This window comes from Prionailurus viverrinus, chromosome A1 (assembly GCF_022837055.1).
Source record: "Prionailurus viverrinus isolate Anna chromosome A1, UM_Priviv_1.0, whole genome shotgun sequence".
NCBI classification, from domain to species: domain Eukaryota; kingdom Metazoa; phylum Chordata; class Mammalia; order Carnivora; family Felidae; genus Prionailurus; species Prionailurus viverrinus.
In genome coordinates, this window is record NC_062561.1 from 111861304 (window position 1) to 111882042 (window position 20739).

A 20739-nucleotide genomic window follows, 5' to 3' on the forward strand; every position below is an offset into this window, starting at 1 on the left:
CAGGAGGAGGCGGGGCCATTTCTCAGGGTAGAAATCCCAGGGGCAGGACTGCCATCTCTATCCTGGATAGGCCAGGGGCTGGGAGGAAACAGGTGTCTGCAAAGGCCGAGGGGAAGAGTGATTTGCATGGGGTTGAAAATTCCCCTCCCTCTTGGGTTTTCCAGCGCAGAGCCTTTGAACCTTTCTCCACCTAAAAATAGAGTTAAATCATCAAAAGGCCGTTGATGCCAGGCCTTTCTGGCTACTGGTTGTGCATGGCTCTGGGTTCGAGCCCAGGGGCCTCTGCAGGCAGCTCTGAGGCCTGACTGGCATCACCCGCCCTCAAGTCCTGGGCTCCAGGAGGCCTGAGGAAGTCCTCACTGCCTTGAACTGTCGCCAAGGACAAGCTTTTCCTCCCACAGCAGGCTGGAGTGCAGCCTGTGAGGTTTCCCTTGTCCCCTAAGTGAGGAGGCTGAGCCATAGCCGGCATAAATTCCAAGTGATCGTGGGGCCGAGAGGAAACCATCAATGAAAGCTTCCAAATTATTTGGCTCATGAGAGGCAGAGATGAAAAGCAACGATTTGGCGGCAGATAACGTTAACACTAAATCTCCTCTCTGGGCTGTTCCCCTCTCTTTCTGTGAATGGGTTGGAGAGGCGGGCCTTTAGAGTCTGCTGGGCCTGGGGACCAAGGGCTTTGGTCGTCCTGGTGAAAGGGGATCTGGGAGTCCCAACTCTCCAGTACTCTAAAGTAAGACACCTGTGGGGTAGTTGTCAGTCTGGCTCAAGGTCCCAGCCACAATGTTTGCAAATGGATGTGCATGGTGCATTCCCCTCCCTGGTGGGGAACCCTTGGTTCCCTTTGTCTCTTCATCTCTGAATGTGGACAGTGATGGCATGGGGGATTTGAGGGCCAGGAGTATATAGCATAGCAGCAGTACCAACACCTAGTTAAGCCAAAAGCCACAGAAAGGGCTGGGCTTGGGTTTATGCCAGATGGGCGACTGCCCCTGTGATGACCTGCCAGGGGCTGCCCTTCCCAGTGCACCCGAAGGTATAAATCTCAGAGCCCCATCTACACTGGAGTAAGGTGCTGTAGGGCAGAAAAAAGTGTTCGGATCAGGAGTCAGGACCCTGGACAGGGCTGAGGCCTTGAGACCCAGCTTCCCCTCTGGCCTGTAACGAGTGGGTGGCCTCCCTCAGCCAGAGTGGGGGGGTGGGGGGGAGTACAGGTCTCAGTACTGGAGCTGAAGGGACAGGCCCCGGGATTCTTGAGAGGCTGGATTTTTGGTAAAAGTGAACCAAGTCTGAAGTTGGCCTCTTTGCTGGTAGAAGGAAAAGGTAGTGTTGACCCCAAGGACACAGGCTGCCCCCTTCCTCTGTTCTGCCTGCCTATAGGATCCCAACAAAGCTGAGATTTGTCGCTTAAGGCTTAAGTCCTGAAGGAGTAGAAGGGATTAGCCTGCCCTGGGAAGGTGGTACTAGTGTATAAACCATGCTGAGGCCTTGGATTTCTGGCCTGGCTTGTCTGACCAGATGGTATAACCATTATTGGTGCTTAACACTTTGTGGGGCCTATTTCTGAGAATCTGATGGAATCCCAAAGATTATACTTTTAAATATTAATACCAGGCCCCATCCCATCCCACCTCACCCCCAGGAATTCTGACTTAAATGGCCTGGAGTGTAGTCCCAAGTATCTGTTCTTTTTTAAAGCCCTTTTGTTGGTCTACTGCCACAGACCTTTCTCCTTAATTTACTAAGACAGGAGGTCCTGGCTTGATCCTTCCTGGAAGGACCCTGAGGTTGAAGGAGGAAGAGGAGGCTTTCCAGCCTGTTTCAGTGAACTAAGCAAAAGCAGGGAGTGTGGTTGAGGGCAGGCCCCCAGCTGACCCCTACTCACATAGTGGCCAGGGGGACAGACAGGTTTCCATCGCCCTGGCCGAGCTATGAAGGAGTTCTGGAGGAGAAATGAGGCCAGCCCCCTGGGTTGGAGGCTGCTGTTTGAGGCTGTGTCTTCTTCAGGCCTGGGCAGAAAGGTAGAAGGAAGGGCAGGCCGAGTGATGGGGTTTCCCCTCCAGACAGGGTTTTCAGGAAGTCTGAGTCCCCGGAAATCAGCCAGTGGGCAGGGACATGGGTCTCCAGGACCCAAGAGCTACTGATAATGATTAAACTCAGCAAGCACTTGAGAATGCCTGATAGGCCCAGCTGGGTGCTAGGGGTACAGAAAATGCAGGCCCTGTCCCTGGGGAACTGGTCCTTTGACTGGCAGCAGGATGCAGGTGCTACACAGGAAAGTGTCCGTTATGGGAGGTGCAGCCAGCTTTGCCACTGAGGAGCTCTGTGACTTTGGGCAAGTGACTCTATCTCCCTGAGCCTGCAGGTCGTTATCTGTAGAGCCCTGCCATGGAGTTTCTGTTCAGTAGATAGGACTGTCCTTTGCTGAGGCCTCTGAAGCCTGAAGGTGGAGGAGATCCCAGAAATAAGTGGAGGTAAAACTGGCCTCCCTGGGGTCAAAGCCTTGATGGTCCCAGAACAGGGTAGGTAGGAGTTGGGACCTGACCGTCAGCTTCCTTTGCAGGCCCTGGTGACAAATCAGTATATCCCTAGAGGAGAGAATAGGGCCTCTCTGCGGGTTCCACAGGGGCCCTTCACCAATGCTCAGCTTCTTGCCCTAGGGGAAGAAGGGGCATGCTAGAAAAAAGTGATTCTTGTGAACAGTTTCTGTCACCACTGAGGTGTCTGCCAGAACCAGTGTCCATGAAAGTTCCTATAGAAGTCTCTCCCACCCCTTCTGAAAAAGCAGCAAGTGAAGAGCAAGGATGAAGCTTATTGGCTTGACCTGTTGTTTCTAAAAATGGGACCCTTCAACCTTGGGTGAAGGCATGGGTAGCCAGAATGTGTTGCTGAGATGCAAAACCACAGGATAAATAAGATGTTTTCCTGGAGGAGTACAGATGCTATGCAGATGTTTGAAATGACAGATTTTATATTAAAACAGTGATGGCATATATTGTAACAAAATGCCCATAATCTTGAGAGGTCAAACAGGAGAAATTGAAAAGGTTTCATGTTTGCCCTGTGGTCTTAAGCTATGTTTATAGCCAGCGGCTCCTCTGCTGCCCCATGAGGCAGTAAGGCAGCCAGGTGGGCGATGAAGGAGAGCCCTTCCACTGGGTTAAGTGCCTACTTTCTGAGACTCTCGCTGCCTTCCTCTGGGGTGGGGGGCAGAATCCACTTCTAGTATGTTGGAAACACCACTGCTCCCGCCAGCTGGAAATTCCTCCTGGCCTCTGGGGCTTCTCTTGCAAAAGAAATGTGTGTAATAAATTCTTTAAAGAGCAGGAAGTGCTGTTATCCTTGTGAAAGAGAAAGAGGGTGTGTGTGAGAGAGACAGAGACAGAGAGAGGAGGGGGGAGAAGTGTCTGACCAAATTAACCTAGTGGTAGCTTGGATGGGGCTGGGCAGAGTGTGGCTACACTCAGAGTGCTTCTCTGATGTTTTATGCCTAATTTAAGTTTGTTCTTGGCTTGAGATATTTTTATTGTGTTCCAGCCCAAGAAAGAGTTCTTTTTTTTTTCTCATATCAAAGTATCCTATTTATTTCAATGGCAAATATAAAGGAATTAAACTACACACTAATAAAAATATTTAATTGTTAAAAATTCAAACAAAAATTCCCAAAAAAGTAGTAAAGCCAAGGAAATACCCTCATCAATTAATCTCAAAACTTCACTGTTGAAGTAGTCTAAAAAATTTTCATTGCAAAAAAGCTCATATAATGTTATCTACTATTATCAGTATTATCGCTAATTACCACTTGACTACATTTTATATCATCTAGTCTAGCACAAGAAAAAAAGTTATTGAAGATCAAAACACATGCATATGCTTCTTCAATATCAAAGTATTATCTGTATTATTAGGAACTTCAGGTTTATAAGCAAAGGGTTCTGATCAAATAAACTGACCCAAAGAGTCTTAACAATCCCCTCAGCCTATGAACTGGTCTTCTTTCTGACTCTAGGCCCTGGCCTCTCTTTTCTTAGAGCATTTTCTTTTTTTTTTTTTTAATTAATTAATTAATTAATTTTAATTTTATTTTTAAAAATTTACATCCAAATTAGTTAGCATATAGTGCAACAATGATTTCAGGGGTGGATTCCTTAGTGCCCGTTACCCATTTAGCCCATCCCCCCTCCCACAACCCAACCAGTAACCTTCAGTTTGTTCTCCATATTTATGAGTCTCTTCTGTTTTGTCCCCCTCCCTGTTTTTATACTATTTTTGCTTCCCTTCCCTTATGTTCATCTGTTTTGTCTCTTAAAGTCCTCATATGAGTGAAGTCATATGATTTTTGTCTTTCTCTGACTAATTTCACTTAGCATAATACCCTCTAGTTCCATCCACGTAGTTGCAGATGGCAAGATGTCGTTCTTTTTGATTGCCGAGTAATACTCCATTGTATAGATCTATCACATCTTCTTTATCCATTCATGCATCGATGGACATTTGGGCTCTTTCCATACTTTGGCTATTGTTGATAGTGCTGCTATAAACATGGGGGTGCATGTGTCCCTTCGACACAGCACACCTGTATCCCGTGGGTAAATGCCTAGTAGTGCAATTGCTGGGTCGTAGGGCACTTCTATTTTTAGTTTTTTGAGGAACCTCCACACTGTTTTCCAGAGTGGCTGCACCAGCTTACATTCCCAAAGAAAAAGTTTTTAAAAGAAGAAATATCTGGCTGGTTCCTTGGCAGTATTGCAGTGATTAAAGTACAATGCAGGCCTCAAATGAGTGGTTTACTTCTTTGAGTCTCAGTTTCTCTATCTGTAAAATGGGGGTAATATGAATTAGGTGAGGTTAAGCGTGTGTGTGTGTGTGTGTGTGTGTGTGTGTGTGTGTATGTATGTATATATCACGTACAAAAAGCATTTAGCATGCACCTTGTTTTAACAGGACAATGACTTTTCAACATTAGCTATTGTTTCTAAAGAGATGAAGTGCTCAGAAAAAGCAATTGTGATTTAAAATGAGGTATATGGAGGGTGCCTGGGTGGCTCAGTCAGTTAAGCATCCAACTTCACCTCAGGTCATGATCTCGCAGTCCATGAGTTTGAACCCTGTGTCAGGCTCTGTGCTGACAGTTCAGAGCCTGGAGCCTGCTTTGGATTCTGTCTCCCTCTCTCTCTGTCCTTCCCCTGCTTGCGTTCTCTCTCTCTCTCTCTCTCTCTCTCTCTCTCTCTCTCCCTCAAAAATAAACAAACATTAAATAAATAAACAAACAAAACGAGGTATTTGGTAGTAATTTCACTTGGCTTTTTCAAGACAGACCCTCCATTTTGGGGGAGATTAGGAGGAGGGTGCCACTCCTACCTTTACTCCTAATGTGGACAGAGGTCAAGGAGAGGCACTCTTGGCCAAAGCTGTTTTCATTGGCTTTGGGACAGTGACCAAGACCAGTTCCTAAAGTCCACTTAGAGGGACCTTTCAGTTCAGCCCCCTGCCTCCACACTAGGCAGGACAGGAAGCTTCAGAGTTTAATCATACTTAGACAAATCCTGGGGTTCATTCATTCATTCATTCATTTGTTGTAAACCATTTCTTTTTCATTTTCTTTTTCTTGTTTTGTTTTTTTTTTTTGAGAGAGAGAAGTGGGGCTCACCCACTGCAGGGCTCGAGCTTGCAAACTGTGATTTCATGTCCTGAGCCAAAGTCAGATGCTTAGCTGGCTGAGCCATCCAGGTGCCCTGTTGTACCCCATTTCTTGAGTACCTGGTGCATGCCAGGCACTGTGCCGTAGAGAGGCACCATGATAAACCAGACACATGCAGTCTCTGCTTTTCTCAGCTTAATTACTAGAGGAGGTGGACATTAAACAAATTATTACACAAATAATCATATTTTATAATTATGACAAGTGCTGGAGCCTTTCCTTAAGTAACTGAACTTCCTCTTGGTGTCTCTTGGTCTGAAATACTCTCTGATACAATAATTCCCCCTTGAGAAAAGGAAACAGGCCAAGGTCCCAGGATGAAATAGTCAAATAACATCCACAAGTCTTGTGATCACATACGAAATACGAGAGCTCTGTGCATAGCATAGTGAAAGTTGCCTGTTGTCACTGTCTTTGCTTCAGGAGGTCGTACCAGACTCCACTGATGGTTTCTGGCAGAGTCTGTTTGGGGTTCTTCCTGGGGAAGTAGGAAAACCAGACAGATGGCTCAGTGGCTGTAGTCTTCAGTCTCAGGAAAAGGAAATGGAGTTCAAGGCCATGTGCATTGTTGCTAGATCTGGGGAGAACACGGTCTTCGGCTCCCTCCAGAGCCATGTTGGCACTTTGGCATTCAGACTGGTTATTAAACATTCTTCATACTGTTTGAAGTTTTAGACCTTTAACCATTCTTCATACTGTTTGAAGAAGCTACAATTAACATCTCCCAGGCAGCTCAGAACTTGGTTGCTAGGCAGCAGACCTTTAAAGACAATTTGTCATTTTCTGCCATAAGAGAAAAAATAGTAAACATTCACATTCTTGGAAAATTGCTTGTTTTCCAAGTTCCAACTTTCTCGCCATGACAAGGCCTCCAGTTCATCAGCATCCATTTTATTCTTTACTTAGTTTTCATAAATAATTCAAAGGCATTTTAGAAGAGTAATTGAGCTTCTTTCAAGCATAACCTCTGGCTGTTTAGAACAAAAAGGATGTTTGGGTGATAGTGGGGTTGCCATATTTGTGGACAGGTTTTATATAAATGCACAGAGGCTCCTTTGGAAGGTACAGAGTACCAAGGTGCCCAGCTTATATGTAGCCTTGGGCAGTAACCCAAGAAAGTGGTGGTAGATTCGTGAAAGGCTTTTGAGTCATTCAGCCTTTGTTGGCACCTTGCATGTGCTAGGCCCTATGTACACTGTTGGGCCCCAGCCTGTGACCCAGCTGGACCGCACTGAACTCACCTCCTTCATGTGGGGGCTATGGAGTAGGAAACCAGGGGATTCCAATACAGGACCTGTGGGAGTTCACAGGAAGCCCAGAACCCAGCCTGGGATCCGGGAAGGTTTCCCAGAGCACATGTGGACCCGTCTGAGACCTCCAAGATGAAACAGGCCAGCCCCACTTTGGCAAGAGAGAAGAGCGTCCCAGCAGGGTCCTCCCATGTGCCAAGAGTGAAAAGTGCTCAGGAGACTGAAGTGTATTTGTGTGGCCACAGGGCCTGGTAGGCCCTACAGCTCAGCCTGAGGGAACAGTGGAAGGCCATTCAAGGGCTTGGAGTTTGCAAAGGCCACCATCTAATTTACATAGTTCAGCCTTTGGGGAAGCTATCTGATTTGGCTTCTGTGCAGGCAATGAGCAAGTGGCCAAAAGGGGCAGAGGGGCTGTGGGGGGAGTGTTGGGTGGCTCATGGCCTAGGATCCTGTGCCACTTGCAGCATATAGGACCTTGTGTAGGTTATTTAACTAACTTTAGTTTCAGAATAGGGATGATGGTAGCATCTACCTCACAGAGTTAGTGTAAGGACTCAAATTAATTGAAGAGCTGCCTTTAGACTGGTGCTGAATACCCAGTGCTCCTTAAGTGCTGGCTGCTACTATTAGGATAGTGCTCCCCTGCCTGAATTTCCATCAGTCCCCTGGCCAAAAGGACCACTGTGTCCAGTCTGCCACCTGCTACCTAAGTGACCTAGGATGAAACTTGGAACTGTCTTGGGGCTAGACTCTCTCTCTCTCTCTCTCTCTCTCTCTCTCTCTCTCTCTCCCCCTTTCTCTCTCCCTCCTGAATCTCTGATCCAGTTGAGCCTGGGATCCCTTCCTGCAGAGTTCCAGTGCCACTCCTGTTCCTACCTCAGGGCCACCTCTCCTCTGCTGGTGTGTCTTGGCATTCTGGCTTCCCAGACTCCAGCTTGGGTAGTGTGCTGGACCTTGGGCTTTGAGCCCTGCTTGGGGATTTCAACTCTGCATATATCCGTGAGGTATCTCACCCTGTTAGTGTGTGTTCAAAAAGCTCTGCCAAGGGGCGCCTGGATGGCTCAGTCGGTTATGCGTCCGACTTCAGCTCAGGTCACGGTCTCGCGGTCCGTGAGTTCGAGCCCCGCGTCGGGCTCTGTGTTGACAGCTCAGAGCCTGGAGCCTGCTTCCGATTCTGTGTCTCCCTCTCTCTCTCTGCCCCTCCCCCGTTCGTGCTCTGTCTCTCTCTGTCTCAAAAATAAAAAACGTTAAAAAAAAAAAAAGCTCTCCCAAGGAGCCAGCTGGGGGTCTCAGACTCCTCAGATAATTCCCCAGAGCGGGCCATTCATTCATTCTTTCATTCATTCATTTCATCACTATTTACTGAACACCTGCTATGTGGCAGTCTTTATGCCAGGCACTGAGAACATAGCAGAACACAGGACTGCTTTGGCAGGGGAGATGGCAAGAAACAAACCACAGGAGCACACCAGTTAATTGTGGGGGTGTTAAGTGCTGGGACGAGAGGCAGGATGACAGGGTGGAACGTGGCTCTGTGGGGCAGTTGGTGCTCCCTGAGTCAAGGTGATCAGGGAAAGGAATCCTGAAAGAGATGATGCTTATACTGTAGCGCAGGATGAGAGAACTGCAAAAGGTTTCAGGCTTACCCGTGCCTTTTTGGAGGGGCACTTACTGACCGTAGTGAAGGGTTGATTTCTGGAGCAAGGTGATACGCCCTCCTGGGTGGGAGGCTCCCCATGGCATTGGAGTGACAGGGCTTCGACCTATACCACTTGGCTTACCTGGATCAGGAGAATTTGGAGGCAGTGATGAGCTGACTATGGGTTCCATTCACCCCACCAGGTCCTGTCCTGGGGCCCAGAGAGGAATAGCCCAGCTCCAGCCCTGCTGGGCTCGTAAGAGGCCTTAGCAAAGGGGGACTTGTGAAAGACAGACAGCACAGAAGCACCCAATGCCTGAGTTTGTGTTCTTGTATCAGCTGCCTTACTGCTTGCTAATAAGATATGCAAATTATCAGGGCTGTGAAATCTTCCCCACATTTCATCTTCTGCTTAATTAGCATTTAATCGTAATCTCATTTTAATTTTTTCACACTGGCACCCTAATTAAATGTTAGGGTGTTAGTCTTAACAATTAAATTATATTGGCAAATAGAGTCTTCAAGAAACTTGACCTTTTTCAAGCCAGGGCGCTCTCTAGCTAGATGCAAATGTTAATTAGATTTCTGGACGATGTTGCCTCAAGCCCCCTTGGTGCACCCATTTCAGTTGTTTTCTTGCTGTTGTGGCCCTAGATTCAAATGAGACACACACAGCCAAGTGATTTGGGCCCCTGGCAGGCAGAGGTTGCCACTGAACGGGTTGGTCATGAACCCCTGGAAGGCCAGTGATGCTGGTTTTTCTGGGGAGTGTTTGGTTTGGAATTTGGTCAGAGGCCTAGAAAACTCATTGAAGTGGTTTCTCAACTTGTGATTCTGATTTGATAATCACTGGGAAAGTTGGTGCCTAAGCAAGTCACATAGTGTCTGGAGCTGCCACCAGGTCCTGCAATATCCCTTTGTGGGAAGCCACAGTGAGGTCAGGCAACTGGGCAAGAGAGGCATTGCTGGTGTCAGCTGGGGCTGGGCTTGGAGACTGTTCCAGGGTGGAAGGCAGGGAGTCGGAGTTGGGGGGGTGGGCAACAGACAGAACATTGGGAAAAGCAGATTTCCCCTGAGTTCCCTGTAGCCCAGAAGAAAACCAGAGCATGAGGGTGCAGACATTCATGGCCTGGTCCTGAGAAGTTTTGGATGGGCTTGACTAAGAAGGAATGCAGCCTTCTCTTCTTCTTACTCTGTCACACACAGAGGATGGCACTTTGTTGCCCCGGCTGAGCAGGAGACACAGTGTCCTTGTTCTTGAGGGACATTGGAGTCCCTGGCTCATGGGAAGCTATTCTCTGAGCTGCCCCTGGGGACTGGCCTCTCCCTCAGCTACTTATGTAAGATTCTGATATTTGCCTGGGGTTGGTGCCCTGTACTTCTTCACACCTCCATTTGAGCCTGTGGTTGCAGTACTAACATAATTTTAAGTTTTTATTTATTGATTTTGAGAGAGAGGGAGAGAAAGATTGAGGACATGAGCAGGGGAAGGGCAAAGAGAGAGAATCCCAAGCAGGTTCCATGCCGTCAGTTCAGGGTCTTGTACTCAGTACCATGAGATCATGATCAGACGCCTAACTGACTGAGCCACCCAGGCGTGCCCCCACCCCCAGCTTTTTTTTAAGTTTTTATTTATTTATTAAAAAAAATTTTTTTTAATGTTTATTACTTTTGAGAGAGAGGGACAGAGCAGGGGAGGGCCAGAGAGAAAGGGAGACACAGAATCTCAAACAGGTTCCAGGCTCTAGGTGTCAGCACAGAGCCTGACACGGGGTTCGAATTCACAAATCATGAGATCATGACCAGAGCTGAAGTCGGCCGCTTAACTGAGGCACCCAGGCACCCCTTTATTTATTTATTTATTTATTTATTTATTTATTTATTTATTTATTTATTTTGAGAGAGATTGAGGACATGAGCAATGGAGCGTAATTTTAAACCTTCAGTAGAAATTCCCCAAGCAGTCACTTAATGGCAGTATTGCATTCACAGAAGCCTTCCTGCCATCTGATTTTTCCCTTAGGTTTTTGGCCTTTCTCAGCAAGTTTTTCCTCTTCCCTGAGTTCCACTCCCATCCATCATTCAAACTCTGTTCTTTAACAGATCAGAACACAGGTGAATTCCGTTCAGCACATTTATTGAACATCTCTGTGCAGAGCCCTGTGCTGAGTTCAGGGAAGGTGTGTTAATGTAATTATTGCTTTTACATAAAGCAATACAATACAAAGTTGGCTTCTTACTTTGAAGTAAAGTGGGGGCAGTGTGGTGCGGACAGAAAGCCCACTGGAGTTGCATTTGCCTTTTCCTGCCCTGGCTGTGGAGCAGACCACCCTGAGGCACTCTTTCTACTCCTGCTCCTGACAGGTGTTCCGGACAGACTTGATCACAGCCATGAAGATTCCAGATTCCTGCCAGCTCAGCCCGGATGACTACTACATCCTGGCCGACCCATGGCGACAAGAATGGGAGAAGGGCGTGCAGGTGCCGGCTGGAGCAGAGGCCATTCCAGAACCTGTGGTGAGGTAAGTTGGGCATCCCAGGCTGGGAGACCCTAGACAGGGGAGGCTGGGACAAGGGACCTTTGTAGCCCGTCTCTGTTCTTAGATTCTTTGGTCCCACAAACCATTGAAAATTTCCAGAAATACTGGCAGTTTGCCTTTGAGGCTGAGGGCCCGGACTTGGGCTCAGCTCTGGAGCCAGATGGCTTAGGTTCAAATTGCCACTCACATTCAGTCTGACATTGGGCCAGAAACATAACCTCCCTGGGCCTTGGTCTCCTTGTCTGTGAAATGGGAATGACGATGGTACATCTACCCCCTATGGTGGTTGAGATGACATAGGGAAACGACGCCTGGAAGACATTTGGCATGGGACCTGGCTCACACAAGCACTCAGTAAAAACAGGCCATGAGTTGTCTTCACATCAGTCCCAACTGGGTCCCACAAGCAGGTCTTATCTGGGAAATCTCCAGGCTTTTAAATAGTCTTTAAGTCAGGAATAAGCCATGCTCTTGACTTGTTAACTCCTTTTTGAGAGTTCTAAGTGGGAGGGAGTTGAATGCTGACACACAGCAGATGCTCCGGAAGCAGTTGCTTCCGGAATCCCAGGAGGATTCCCTGCCAGGGCAAGGTAGGAGCTAGGTCAGGGTATATCCTCTCCAGGCTTTGTAGCCTTCAGGTCTTGTGGATCACAGAGACCCGTGGTGCCTCATGACTGTGGCCTTGCCTCCAGCAACAGAGGTCAGCCAAGTGATGCTTTCTGCATGCTACAAAACCCTCTAAGTCATGTCTCTGGGTAGAGGGACCTGATGTCTTGACCTCCCCGGCCCACCGGCACTCTTGGCCTTGGCAGCCCCATGGCTCTCACTTAGGCCCATTTTGACCAGGCCTGGGGCAAAGATTCCAGCCCTGACCTCCCTTGACATTGGCACTGTTGCTTTCCAGTAGCCACACCTATGAGTGCCCGCCTGGTGCCAGACCTGTGCTGGACATGGAATTACAGAGGCAGATAAGACTCTGAATGCTGCTTATGTGCTCTGTGAGGACCGGGGGCTAGGCAGGGCTCATCCTGTGGCTGCTGAGGGCTGAGTGCTGGGCCCTCTGACAGTCAGGGGAGCTCTAGTATTCTCTGGAAGGGAGAATATGTGGGATTTGGAGAGGAAATGTATTCTCCACATCCCCTCCCCAGGGCCAGAAATGTGGATTAAGCTCCTAGCCAGTTTGACACCTTTACATCTGCAGACTGTGCAGACTGAAGAACTACTACTAACCTATTTGAACTAGTTTTCTCCTCTGTAAAATGGGCCCGATAACAGTAGCTGCCTAATGGTGTGGCAGGGATGAAATGAGAATACACATGGCAAGGGCCCAGGGCAGTAAAGGGGAGGGGCAGGCCACCAGCTGGGCTGAGAGGGGATTCCTGATTAGGCTTGGCCCAGCTGTCTGTCCTCCCTCCTCGATGTCAATGTCAGGTGGTTCCGGAAACATCCAATGGCCTGGGTAATTAATTGCAGATGCTTCCACACCAGTAGCTTGGCTTCTGTCTGCCTGCGTGGTGCTTTATCTGTTGACATCAAGAGGAGAGCACGTGTTCAGACTGCTCTGGCTTTTCTAGGTGCATTCCCTGCATATGCTCAGCTGCTCTAAGCTGACAGGAGCCAGGCACTCCCCTCCTGTCTGTGCTCTTTGGAGAGGATAGACTAGAGGTAGGGAGGGGCTGTTTCCTATGCAAAGTCTTCCCTATCTCCCTCCAGCCCAGTCCCGCCATCTTCCAGGGCACCTCCCATTGCAAGGCCCTTATCTGGAAGCCAGCACAGCAACCACCATGGTCAGAACTATTAACAGCAGTGCTTCCTGAGGATTCACTGTGCTGAGCCTGCTATGTTCATCTTCTCATTTAATTACCATACCAGCCCTATAAAGTACATCTTACTGTCCCCATTTGATAGATGAGGAAGTTGGGAAATTCTGGGGAATTCCCTGTATGACCGCCAGGGCCTAGTGGGCTGGGCCAGGAAGTCACAAGCCAAGGGAACAAGCACTGGGTTGCCCCTGTGAGGCCCAGAGAGAGGCTGTGCCCCCATCACGCTGTCGTGCTGGCTTTCATTGCTATTTCCCCACTGCTACCCCAGCCCCCTCTGTCTCCCTTTTTGTCCATTCTTCCCTGGCCCTTTGGCAGGTCTGCCTACCTCATGGTCTGAAATTTATGTGGGTAATGAGAACCTGTCTCAACCCCTGATCATGAATTGAGTGATGGCCTGTGCTGCTCCCTCATTGTATCCAGAAGATTCAACCTAGGGCAAAACCAGCCTCTGGTGTAGGTATAGGCTTTTGAAGTAGAGACCCTCCTCCAGATCCCAGCCCAGGCCATCTGCCTTCTTCAGCTGATCTGTGTCCTGTTAGCTAACAGTTGAGACTGAGACCTTGGCTTAGGGTCAGGTGATCCCCAGCTGGTAGAGATAGCTTCTTCCATCACCAGAGCCAGAAGAGGTGTAACACTTGAGGATGAGATCCCCAGGAAACACAGGAAATGCCTTTTCTGGTGTGAGCCCCTTAACCCTAGATTCTCAGAGAAAGAAAGGAACTTTCTGACTGAGAACACAGGTGTCGGTAGTTACACCAGTAGGTAGTAGGGCACTCTAAGGTTATATCCAAAACCTCATTGAGCATACGCTGGGGACACAAAGTAGCATCAAGACAAAATTAGTCTATGTTTTTAAAAGAATGTATTAATTCCAGTAAGATCTTTGTGAGGAAAAGCAGGATTTTATAGGACTAAGAGTACCAGTATTACATCTATTTGGAATGACCTATTTTACAGGGGGGGCTGGATGGAGTCACCATTAGTCGTTACCTGAGGCCTTCCTTAATCTGGGCCTCTCGTGTGGGAAAAGGTGGCACCAAGCACTTTCCCTTTCTCCTTACTCCCCCCAACCTTCTCTGAGCCTCCCTCTGGGTCTGGAGGCCATTTTCGCCTGTCTCCTTCATCCTTCCTGCCCCTCTGGCTGACACCTGGGGCATGTCCTGGAGCCCAGGAGTCCTCCCCATAGCTCAGCCATGTCCCTGTGCCATCCTGCCCTCCCCTCCCGTGTCTGCGCTGAGTCACAACCCCTGGCAGCCCTGCCTTCGACCCCAGGAGGCTCCTCGGGCAAGTGAGGGCCTCTCAGCCCCTGGGAGGGCTGGCCAGATGGAAGCCAGGCTCCACAGCAATAACCATGGCAACCGGTGGAAGGTGGGAAGAGCTGGCATTTTGAACTGGCATCAGGAACTGAGGGGCAGCACACAGCTGAGCCAAGAGGGGGAACTATGCCCTCCCCAGATAAAAAGCCCTCCAGTTTCATCTCAGAAGGAGCAAAGTGATATCTAGAGGTCTTAAAATACACACTCATACACCTGTAGTGCTTACTGTGTGCCAGGCACTGTTGTAAGAGCTTTCCACATATTCATCCATTTAGTTCTTATCAACCATAGAAAGTAAGTACTGTTGTTATTAGCTTATTTTTTTGGATGAGGTCACTGGTCACAGACAGGTTGGGCAGCTTGCCCAGATTACACAGTAAGTGGTAGATCAGGGGGCTCCTGGCTGGCTCAGTCGGTAGAGCATGTGACTCTTGATCTTAGGGTTGTGAGTTCTAGCCCCACGTTGGGGGTAGAGTTTACTTAAAAAACATATAGTGTATCAGGACTTTGGGTCCACATTTTGCAGCCAGGACCCTTCAAATGTAGCTGCCTCAGGGAGAGCCATGACCCAAGGGAGGGCTGCCCTGGAGTATGATTCTGGGACCCATCCTTACTTATATCCAGGGGAGGAGGCCTCCATCTCGCAGTGGGGGAGGGGACACCATGGTGAGAGACTGACTGCTCAGGTTATGTCATATTTGAGGGAATGATAAGGTATGTGGGAGACACTGTCTTCTGGGAGTGTAGACCCTTTATGTGGAAAGGGCCACTGTGAGCTACAGCAGGGTACCCAGGTAAGGCTCCTTCTCACCCTAGAGGAGACCCAGCCTCACTTTCCCCTGTGGGGACATGGGGATAATCTTGGCCTCTCCCTAGTCTTAAGGGGTATGCTGAAGGACCTGAAGCCCCACTGGCTCTTTCCCCCTTGTCCCACAGTGGCCAGCACTGGGCATTGCCCAGTGAGAGCACATAGGCTGACTCCTATAGGCCCAGGCAGGGCAGATCTAGATTATGGAGCTTTAGCTAAGGCCCAGATGCCTTCATGAGAGGACCAGTAGAGTGCTCTGGGCAGAATGGATGTTTATGGGATGTGCAGGACAATAGGTCAGCACCTACTCCCCACCCACACTCTGCCCTTTGGTCTGCTCTCCTGCTTACCCGTAGTGCTTTGAGTCTCTGCAGGATGGGTAGGCAAGAAGAGGTAGTAAAAGGAAGTAGCATCAAAAAATCACACTTGTCCAGCAGCTCCTCATCTGGGCTGGTCGACTCACTGGAGGCTGCCAGACCCAGTAAGGCTGGCAGGCTGAGGATCCCTCCCCTCATAATACCCTCTCTTGATTTCCTAGGATTCTCCCGCCGCTGGAAGGCCCCCCTACCCAGGTGTCCCCTAGCAGCTCTGAACTTGGTGAGGGCTCCCAGCCTGATTGGCCTGGGGGCAGCCGCTATGACCTGGACGAGATTGATGCCTATTGGCTGGAGCTTATCAACTCGGAGCTCAAGGAGATGGGTAGGTGACCTGCCAGGCTAAGAGTGGGATCGGGGCAGGTCAGGCAGAGTTTTCTTCTGAATGCCACCCTCAGAAAGGTAGTGGGCACAACTGGGCTTTGGCACTGCATAGATAGGAGAAAGTCCCCGCCGTATTACTGATTGATTGGAGAAGTTATTTGGTGTGTCTGTGCCTCATTTTCTGTAGCTGTCAGGTGAGTGCACTAATAGCATGCAATTTCCAGAGTTCTTGAGAATATTGTTAGTAAGCCTGACTATTAGACAAAGAGTAAGTGAACACATTAATGAGTCTAGGATGATAAATGAGGCTGAGGACAGTTGATGTGGGCCACTAGTATCTCCTAGGAAGGTTTCCCCGAGCCCCCTGCCATACACACAATTCAAGCAGTGGATTCCGCATGCACACAGCTGTACCCCAGAGATACTTCTGTGTTATCTGCATGTACACGTGTATGTGGTCACAAGCAGGGTGTCTAAAGTCAGAACACCATAACCAGCCCCAGGGGTCTTTGAGATTGAATGGTCCAGCCCATTCTGTTTCCAGATGATGGAGCTGAGGCCCACGACAGTGGGTGCATTTTCCCAAGTCACACAGTAAGTGGGTGGAGATCCATCCACACGTCTGCCCTGATAGACCAGGCTCCTAACACCCTCCCCTGCTGTCCTCACAGAGAGGCCAGAGCTGGATGAGCTGACGCTAGAGCGTGTGCTGGAGGAGTTGGAAACCCAGTGCCACCAGAATATGGCACGGGCCATTGAGACACAGGAGGGGTTGGGCATTGAGTATGATGAGGACGTCGTCTGTGATGTGTGCCGTTCTCCCGAGGGCGAAGATGGCAACGAGATGGTCTTCTGTGACAAATGCAATGTCTGTGTGCACCAGGTGGGCATCCTCTCAATTGTTCTCCCCCATGCTGCTTGGCCAGGCTGCTGCCTAGAACTGGTCATTCTCGCTGTAGGAATGCAGTAGCACTGTGGGCGTAGGCCCCTGAGAAGGGCAAGGGAGGAGGAGGGAACAGAATGAGTGCCCCATGGCTCAGTCCTGTCAGCCAGACTGGAGTGACTGTCCACTGGGTTCTCTTTCCATCCTTTTCCTGTGGGCCTCCATCAAATCCCCTCACTGAACACCCTACCCCCTGCCTCCGTGACCCCTCTTCCTCTGTTCCTCACCGTCCTGAACTTCTAAACAGGCAGCACCGTGCAGTGATGGAGAGCAAAGCCTGCAGCCAGGGTTCCTGATTTCAAATTGTGGCCCTGCCCTTTACAAACTATGTGACTTTGGGTAATTTCTTAATCTCTGTGGACCTCTATTTTCTCAGCTACAGATAAAAGTAATTTCTTGTGACGATTAAGATACTTCTAACGAGCTATTTGCTGAGAACAGTATAGTACGAGCTATAAGTATTTATCATTATTGATGTTATAAATCAGGAGTTGCCTGACATGCCCCCCTCTTGATCTTGGGCCCCAAAGCTCCCAGGTGTGGGGTGTTTCTGGGCTTTGTTTATAGAAGACTTGACTGGAACCCAGTGGATCCACTCTAGCACACACACGTACACACACACACGCACACACACATCTCCTTATCCACCGGTTCTGAAATATTTCCTAGGGAGCTCAGAGGGGCTTCATCACTTGTCTGTGTATCCCCCATTCATTCTTATCCTTATACCCAGTAGCTCTTAGGTCCATAAGCCCTAGGCATGACCAGGAGGAGCCCCCTTCACAAATCTCTATGAAAAAAAGTAGAAAGCTCTGGGCCTTGTCCTCAGGCATCATAACATACCCAAATGTATGTTCAACTTGCAGGAGTTCATAGACACTTCTGAAATCCGTCACTCACTAGGAATCTCTGGCCAAAGTGACTTTCCTCCCAACAGAGGGCAGAGCTGAGCCCTTCCACAGAGGACTGGCATCTTTGCCTTAGAATTCTTCTGGAGGCCTCCTTACCAGAGCCTACTAGCAGTGTGGCCCTGTAGCTTCTAGCTCGGGCTGGGGCTGAGACCATTTGCAGCTGAACCCTGACCAGACGCAGATGGCCATTGCATCTGACTTGTGACCACTCTGCTCTCTTCCCAGGCATGCTACGGGATCCTCAAGGTGCCCACGGGCAGCTGGCTGTGCCGGACATGTGCCCTGGGTGTCCAGCCAAAGTGCCTGCTCTGCCCCAAGCGAGGAGGAGCCTTGAAGCCCACCAGGAGCGGGACCAAGTGGGTGCACGTCAGCTGCGCTCTGTGGATTCCTGAGGTGGGCAGACATGGGGATGGGGCAGCCCTGGATAAGAGGGTCTGCTACCAGAACTCTGGTAGCAGAGCACTGGGAAAGAAGGCCACAGGTTTGCATGAAAAGGGATATCTCACGTGGCACCTGAGAAGAACTGGGGCAGCGACCCACAGAGAGCTTTGCCTGTGGACTTGGACAGAACTCAGGTGGTAGTTTCTATGGGTAAATGGGATTATGGACACTGGGGGATCCAGGTGGTAAGTCTGAGAGCTGGGCAGATGCCAGGCCACGGAGTAGAGGTGAAAGCATGTTGTGGGTCCTTCCAAATCCAGGCAGTGGTTCCAACCAGTGTCATACCCCCTGTTTAAAACAAAAATAAGCCAGCTGACCTAAAAGGAAATCAGGCATTCAGGCAGAGAGCTCATTAGAAGTGGATAGCTAACTGGCTGGGATGGAGGGGTCAGCCTGGGTCTGAGTCTGGGTGGAGGGGGACTGTGGGCAACAGGCTTTGCCCACTCTGAGTTAGAAGAAGCCCTGGGCTCCTGGAAGGTCATGGTCTTTTATTTGAAATATGAAATGCTGACATTCACCAGAGTTTCTGACCCAGCCCTGCTGTGTTCCCGGACTCAGAATAAAGCGCCACTCTGATGCTGCCTTTGCCTGGAAGGAAGCCAGGTGGCCCTGTCAGCAGATGCCCCTCCCCTTCGTGGGCTTCTAGTCTGAATGTTCTTGCAGGGACCCACATTGTGGGCTTCTGTGGTGATAGTGATTGTGTTGACAGTGGTATCTTTCTCCCAGATCAACATCTTGAAAGCTGGGACTACCTCTGAGTGTACCCTGGGCTGGGCACAGCGGAGACAGGCAGAACCAACAAGGATTTCTCCCCACCGTGGGGGCCCTTTGGTTTAGGACCTCTGGACAGGAGCCCTTCCTCTATCTTCAGACATGGGCAGTAGGGAGGCCATTGCACCCTCTGGGTCTAAGAGGTGGGCTGTGCCCAGAAGACTTAGGCATGGTTGTTGGTTTCTCCCCATAGGAGGGATAGGAAGAGCTAAATAAAGGCACATCCCTATTGGCCAGGAAAGCTCTGGAAGCCCCCAAGAAAAAATGCTGCTTTGGGGTATTTACTTGTTGCCCAGAAACATAAATTAAATATATACATGTTATAATAAGTAATCTTTGTGCACGCACACACACGTACACAGTTACACAGACTGCTGTGCACTCTCATACACAGTCACAGTTTAAGACTAGTCACAGGTGAGGAAACGCTAACACACTCAGTGGTCAGCCTGGGATAGTCATGAAGGTCTTGTGATTCAGGGGCTCTCCCATTGCCCTGTGCACACACTGCCTGGTTTCAGCAGACACCTCCCATTTGGGGGATCCCTAGAGGCAGGCTGGGGATGAGAGGCCTGATGCAGCTCCCTGTGTCCTGCCTAGGTCAGCATCGGGTGCCCTGAGAAGATGGAGCCCATCACCAAGATCTCACATATCCCAGCCAGTCGCTGGGCTCTGTCGTGCAGCCTTTGCAAGGAGTGCACAGGCACCTGCATCCAGGTACGTGGCCCGTTCACCTGCTGTCGCCCAGGAGGTCTCCTGCGTATACCATCTGCGTAGAGGGGTGCTTCTGGGACCCTCTGGAAAACACACAGCTGCCACCACCCCCACCCTACTCCCATAGTGCTATAGACAGAACCACTGATGGGCCATGGAGGCCTGGAACTGGAGCCAGACTCAGAACCTCACCTGAGAGGCATTCCTCCATCCCCAGTCCCTCTGGGCATGGGGTAGAGTGCAGAAGCAAAGGCTCACCACATCACTGCATTCCGAAGGATTCTGGCTTTCCCAAAGAGCGACTGTCTTTGGGGTTAATAAATACAATGACCTCACATCTGACATCAAACATGTGGGAGGGGTAGGAAACACTTTTCGTCCAGCTGAGCTAATAGGCTCTCCCCAAACAGGACAGGGCTGCACCAGTCTTTCCACAGCATTGGTTCCCACATTCTGGTGTGCGTCAGTAATACCTGGAGAGCTTGTTAAAACACGCATTTCTGGGCCTATCCCCAGAGGTCCTGTTTCAGTAGATCAAGAATGGGCTGAGAATTTGCTTTTCCAGCAAGTTCCCAGGTGACCCGATGCTGCTGGTCTACAGACTGGAAAGTGGGGGTCATCCTTTGTCCTTCTTTCTCTAGCAACAGTTGTCATTGCAAGCGCTAGATGTGCCTCCACCCATTTGTAAGACTTTCAAAATGACTTGTGAGTGCGACATAAGTGGTCGTTAATAGTTGGGTGGGGTATTCCTGAAACATTTATCAGTTGATCACAGCCATCATCCAAGGCTGTGAGGGAGGAGCAGTCCCTGAGTCGGCCCTAGCTGCCTGGACAAGAGAAGGAAGGGGTCCCTGTCCAGCACCTCTTCCCAGAGGACAAAGGAGGGACATGATTCCCCATCTAAGATGATATTGCAGAAAGGAGGCAGTGACCCACCACCAGCCTTTCTTTTGATGCCTCTTGTTCCAAAGTCATTTTGCCCACATAGTTATGCAGCTTAATCCCCAAAGGATTGTCAAATCACCTGACCATTTCCCCAGGATATATGGGGCTGAAACCCATTTCCTCTCGGGCTCCCCCAGAGTTCCCCCTTCCCACATACCACAGCTCCTTCCATACCCACAGGATGTTGGGGGTCCATGCCATTTTATATAGGGTCTCACCAGCATCCTGGGTTCTCAGTGGAA

At 49.6% G+C, this 20739-nt stretch overlaps 1 protein-coding gene across 11 annotated transcripts in view; it reads left to right on the forward strand.

Moving 5' to 3' along the window:
• The window catches only part of JADE2 (jade family PHD finger 2), a 54823-nt gene that overhangs the window by 15365 nt on the left and 18719 nt on the right, over nt 1–20739 (forward strand). For all 11 annotated transcript variants that reach the window (XM_047862503.1, XM_047862496.1, XM_047862548.1 and 8 more), the window contains 5 exons: nt 10952–11109; nt 15613–15773; nt 16444–16655; nt 17852–18019; nt 19439–19555. In XM_047862503.1, the coding sequence (XP_047718459.1) occupies nt 10952–11109; nt 15613–15773; nt 16444–16655; nt 17852–18019; nt 19439–19555 (816 nt within the window). The remainder of the gene's footprint in view (nt 1–10951; nt 11110–15612; nt 15774–16443; nt 16656–17851; nt 18020–19438; nt 19556–20739) is intronic.